The 6,000-nt window shown below is 41.4% G+C and overlaps 1 protein-coding gene across 2 annotated transcripts in view; it reads right to left on the bottom strand.

Annotated features, from left to right (window-relative positions):
• Positions 1 to 4,839, bottom strand: part of CWF19L2 (CWF19 like cell cycle control factor 2) — a 150,988-nt gene extending 146,149 nt beyond the window's left edge. Inside the window, exons 1-2 of one of the 2 annotated variants that reach the window (XM_058686629.1) lie at positions 4,606 to 4,839; positions 2,680 to 2,790 (exon numbers count right to left, since the gene is read on the bottom strand). In XM_058686629.1, the coding sequence (XP_058542612.1) occupies positions 2,680 to 2,790; positions 4,606 to 4,824 (330 nt within the window). In that variant the 5' untranslated portion in view covers positions 4,825 to 4,839. The remainder of the gene's footprint in view (positions 1 to 2,679; positions 2,791 to 4,605) is intronic. The other variant, XM_058686630.1, reaches the window with a different exon arrangement.
• Between the last annotated feature and the right edge of the window lie 1,161 nt (positions 4,840 to 6,000).

Below are 6,000 nucleotides of genomic sequence, written 5' to 3' on the forward strand. Positions count from 1 at the left end.
AAGTAATTTGAGCAAATGGATCATGGGGAAAAATTAATTAAAAAAAATAAAACAAGTATTTTGAGGAAAAACAAATCTGTATTCTAAAAACCATATTTTCATGAAATGAGACAACAAATACATTGAAATAAAATCCTCTGAGATTTAGATGTGAGCATCTATTATATATGCCCCACAAATAAGTCACAGAGCTGAGATACCTTATCAGGAAAATATGGGGGATGTTTTAGTTTTAATTTATTTGTAGAGTCATCTGACAGATATATTCAAATAAATACATTTATACACAAACTGTGTGTGTGTGTGTGTGTGTGTGTGTGTGTGTATAAATATATTTTATTCTATGGCCCTGTAAGAATTTATAGAAGATTATTAAGCCATATAAAATGTAGGAGCACCTGGGTGACTCAGTCAGCTAAGCATCTGACTTCCGCTCTAGTCATGATCTCACAGTTCATGAGTTTGAGCCCATGTCAGGTTTTGCACTGAAAGCATGGAGCCTGCTTGGGATTCTCTCTATGCCTCGCCCTCTGCCCCTCTCCTGCTCACACGTTTTCTCTCTTTCCCACTATCTTTCTCTCAAAATAAATAAACTTAAATAAATTTTTAAAAAATATTAAAAGGTATAATTTTTTAGATCCACAAGCTTGATATAAGTGGGCCAGAAATTTGCTAAGCTTCCTACCCATCAACTCAAGTAACAAAATCTGTTATAATGTCCAAAAATATTAAAATATATTATTTCTGCCAGGGAGATAAAACCAGTCAGTATTGCCAACTATCTAATACTCATTCTGTAACTTGTGAAAACTGTATATAAAGTTGCTTTTCCACAATCCTAAAATTCATATGGAACCACAAAAGGCCCCGAATAGCCAAAGTAATTTTGAAGAAGAAGACCAAAGCAGGAGGCATCACAATCCCAGACTTTAGCCTCTATTACAAAGCTGTCATCATCAAGACAGCATGGTATTGGCACAAAAACAGACACATAGACCAATGGAATAGAATAGAAACCCCAGAACTAGACCCACAAACGTATGGCCAACTCATCTTTGACAAAGCAGGAAAGAACATCCAATGGAAAAAAGTCTCTTTAACAAATGGTGCTGGGAAAACTGGACAAAAACATGCAGAAGATTGAAACTACACCACTTTCTCACACCATTCACAAAAATAAACTCAAAATGGATAAAGGACCTGAATGTGAGACAGGAAACCATCCAAACCCTAGAGGAGAAAGCAGGAAAAGACCTCTCTGACCTCAGCCGTAGCAATCTCTTACTCGACACATCCCCAAAGGCAAGGGAATTAAAAGCAAAAATGAACTACTGGGACCTCATGAAGATAAAAAGCTTCTGCACAGCAAAGGAAACAACCAACAAAACTAAAAGGCAACCGATGGAATGGGAGAAGGTATTTGCCAACACATATCAGATAAAGGGTTAGTAACCAAAATCTATGAAGAACTTATCTAACTCAACACCCAAAAAACAAATAATCCAGTGAAGAAATGGGCAGAAGACATGCATAGACACTTCTCTAAAGAAGACATTCGGATGGCCAACAGGCACATGAAAAGATCCTCAACGTCGCTCCTTATCAGGGAAATACAAATCAAAACCACACTCAGATATCACCTCACGCCAGTCAGAGGGGCCAAAATGAACAAATCAGGAGACTATAGATGCTGGAGAGGATGTGGAGACACGGGAACCCTCTTGCACTGTTGGTGGGAATGCAAACTGGTGCAGCCACTCTGGAAAACAGTGTGGAGGTTCCTCAGAAAATTAAAAATAGACCTACCCTACCTATGACCCAGCAATAGCACTGCTAGGAGTTTATCCAAGGGATACAGGAGTACTGATGCATAGGGGCACTTGTACCCCAATGTTTATAGCAGCACTCTCAACAATAGCCAAATTATGGAAAGAGCCTAAATGTCCATCAACGGATGAATGGATAAAGAAATTGTGGTTTATATACACAATGGAGTACTACGTGGCAATGAGAAAGAATGAAATATGGCCCTTTGTAGCAACATGGATGGAACTGGAGAGTGTGATGCTAAGTGAAGTAAGTCATACAGAGAAAGACAGATACCATATAGTTTCACTCTTATGTGGATCCTGAGAAACTTAACAGAAACCCATGGGGGAGGGGAAGGAAAAAAAAAAAAAAGGTTAGAGAGGGAGGGAGCCAAAACATAAGAGACTCTTAAAAACTGAGAACAGGGGCGCCTGGGTGGCGCAGTCGGTTAAGCGTCCGACTTCAGCCAGGTCACGATCTCGCGGTCCGTGAGTTCGAGCCCCGCGTCGGGCTCCGGGCTGATGGCTCGGAGCCTGGAGCCTGTTTCCGATTCTGTGTCTCCCTCTCTCTCTGCCCCTCCCCCGTTCATGCTCTGTCTCGCTCTGTCCCAAAAATTAAAAAAAAAAACAAAAAAAAACTGAGAACAAACTGAGGGTTGATGGGGGGTGGGAGGGAGGGGAGGGTGGGTGATGGGTATTGAGGAGGGCACCTTTTGGGATGAGCACTGGGTGTTGTATGGAAACCAATTTGACAATAAACTTCATATAATGAAAAATAAAAAAAAAATAAAGTTGCTTTTCCAATATTAACTTGAATAAGAGCAAAAAAAAAGACAGATTTGTTACATCAAGTAAACCTGTTAGTATTCACCTGTGAGAACTGTTCAATTCGCTCATTCACATCAGGTAGCATCCATGTATCCTCACCCCGAAGTCGTTTAAGTTCTTTATGCCTCTCTTCCTTTTCAAAATTTGCTTTAGCCTAAAACAATGAAAAAAGAAAAATTAACAAATGATCCAATTATTTTTCGCAAAAAAAAGTAAAACAAGGTCATTTTCCACTTTTATATAAAGTCTCATAAATCACTGTCTGTCCCTGACAGGAATTTGCTTCTACCAAAGTATAGGGGCAAAATATATATATGTGTGTGTGTGTGTGTGTGTGTGTGTGTGTATATATATATATATATATATATATATATATATATATACTTTTTTTTTTTTTAAACCCTCTCCTTCCACATTACTAATCACATCACCAGTCTCTAATGAATCAGGGACAGAATGTTGGGATCTATAGTAGACCGCCCCCTCTGCCCAAGCTCCCTGTCTTAAATAGGACTTGAATCTCTTTTTCTTTCACCATCCCACTGCTACTGCCTGGGACTTCAGTGACTGTTAGGAGAATGGCAATGCCTTCAATCTGCAATGTCATATTCTTCTACCCATGCCCTCAAATGCTTCAGGAAGAATCATCTTTCTAAAAACAGATGATCGTGTTACTAACGTGTATTCAGCTTTCAACAATTAGTCAAGTAAAATAAGTTCTTCCTAGGAGGTTGCTTTTGCCTTTTCATTCTCTCTCCAAATTCCAAAGCTGGTTTTGTCCTTCTCAAACTCTATGGGTATCTCTACTACAAAAAAGTTTTTTTAAGTTTATTTATGTATTTTGAGAGAGAGAGAGCAAGAGAGCATGAGCAGGGGAGAGACAGACAGAGAGAGGGAAAGAGAGAATCACAAACAGGCTCCACACTGCCAGCACAGAGCCCGACATGGGGCTCAAATTCACGAACCCGTGAGATCACGACCTGAGCCAAAATCAAGAGTCAGACGCTTAACCGACTGAGTCATCCAGAGTCCCCTTTACTATAAAATTTATCCTAGCTTACAAATCCTACTCCCTCCAAAAACTGCCCGAGATACCAAAAGAGCAAGGATGAAGAATAATTATACATGTATGTTACAGTATGCTGAAATCAGAGAACAATACCAACCATTCACCTGTCCAACACTAATCGCCTCCTCTTCCCCTTGACATCTGGCTATAGTCATTATGCCTTTCCCCTCTACCAGCTCTTTCTCATCGGTATTCATTTAAAAGTATTCCATCTTAAGCAAAAACAAAAGGCCCACGTGTACCCCATGCTGCTCTCCAGTCACAACTTTTCCCCTTCATTCTTACATCTTGTCAGATAATACAGTTTACTTCCTCCATTCTTTACAGGTTACCTCTATGCATCTCAACCTTAGAAATACAATGTGTCTTAACCTTTTTCGAGTCTCTCCTGTCAATCTTTGCATTGATCAGTAAGGATTTACAATAACCCTCCAACTGATATCAATAGTAAGACAAGAGCGTGAAACAGTGTTGCAATGTGCCTCACATGTATTTCTGAAAACGGGAATTTTTATTTCAGATACAGGAGGGGCGAGGACCAAGGCTGTGAAACGCGCTGGGAGAGCCGTCATTAGTGGCAGAGTACCCCAAAAGGGCGCTGCCCCTGGTAGCCAAGTGATGGAAATATCAAGAATGGAGAAATTCAAAAGTAAGTAAACTCAGGAAAGAAACAGGTCTTCCTAAAAAGAGAATGCGCAACTAGAGACTGCCAACGCATCTCCGAGGCGGGAGATAACCAAGACTTTTTGCGCATCCCAAAGGGAGACCCTCACCCAGATTAGGTGAGACATTGAGGTGGCGAAAGAAGAGAGGGGGTTAGGAAGACAGCCAGAGGCCTAGTTCCCAGGAACCGTCCACTCCCAATTCTAAATGACTCCAAAACCCCCAAAACGGAGATACCTGGCGCAACACCTCGGCCCTGGCCATCCTGGTCTGTTCTTTACGTTCTTCAATACTTCTCTCACTTTCAAACCTGCCACTGGTGGCCGCCATTGTTGCTGTCGTCGTAAAACTAGGAAGCCGGCACAAAAATCTCAGTTTACGACTGTCGTAATTTAATAAACAAACGGGACTTCCTCCTGGCGGAAAAGGAGGGGCGCTGCTACACCAACGGAGCATGCGCGCGTGTGAGCTTCAGTTAAGGCTCAGGTGCTGACGCGGCTGTCAGGTTTCTGGGGAAACTTTGCAGAATGAAGTTAGGACCTGTGCTCCCTTCGCAAATTGGAATCTCCTCGAGCAGGAAAAATGTCACACTGCGTTTGTTACGCGCTTCGCACGACACCGACGGCATTCTCCTCGATTTCCTCTTAAAATCTACGAGTTAAAAGCCCATAGAAGTCCCTACATCTCGAAATTTCCCACCAAAGTGCCCTTGTGGGCAAAGAATTTCCCTGTGCAGGAGGGATGGCCTGAAAGGGGGCAGGAAAGACCAGTTGCTGTGCAGTTTCGGTGCTTTGCTACAATTCAAGAAAACTTCTTTTTAATAAAAAAGCCATAAACCTACTTACTAAAAGTACGCGCTGTGTACTTGGGAAAATCAACCCAAAACAGCGAGCAAAGAGACCTATTATAGGAAAACTATTGGGATTTTAAAGGGAAAACAGTATCTGGAGAATACAGGCAGAAAGATCGATTCAATTGCGTTTTTGTTTTGTTTTGTTTTTTGTAAATATAAATAAGTGTGGCATCAGTAATCAAACATATGGAGATTAGTCTCTAAAAGGTTGCTGAGGACAAAAAATAGGTTTTCTTCTATGACTTAAGTGAATATGTTTATGTAGTTTTTAAATCGTGTTCACCTGTTCATTGTTCACATATTCCATTAAATAAAAGCAACAATTTCACCTATAAAATAAACTAAAATAATGATAATAAAATGGAATTCGTGTGTGTTATAGAACAAATAGAATGAAGGAAGATTGATTCCGTTTTAAGAGAAAGGAAATCAGATTCGCATCGGGTTTATTAGGTCATCTTTCTTTTCTAATTCCTCACCTTTTCACTCCCTTCCCGTACATGTCAGCCCGGAAGTCATTCATTGGGTGGGCTAAGCAAGGTGTGCATACTTAGGGGGCAATGGGAAGGAATGCTCCCAGCACAAGAGGGTTGAGAAGGGTGCTGCTGTGGCAGAGGGACGGCTGAGACCGGGGTGTCAGGACCCAAGCAGGTGAGGAGGGAGTACATCTGAGTTGGAGGGTGGCCTACTTAACACTGTTGGAACCTGAGTGGGATACCTAGCACAGGATGTCAGGACTCGAGTGGGGTGAGGAGGGCCTCCATGCCACGAAGGGAACC

This window comes from Neofelis nebulosa, chromosome 10 (assembly GCF_028018385.1).
Source record: "Neofelis nebulosa isolate mNeoNeb1 chromosome 10, mNeoNeb1.pri, whole genome shotgun sequence".
Lineage (NCBI taxonomy): Eukaryota > Metazoa > Chordata > Mammalia > Carnivora > Felidae > Neofelis > Neofelis nebulosa.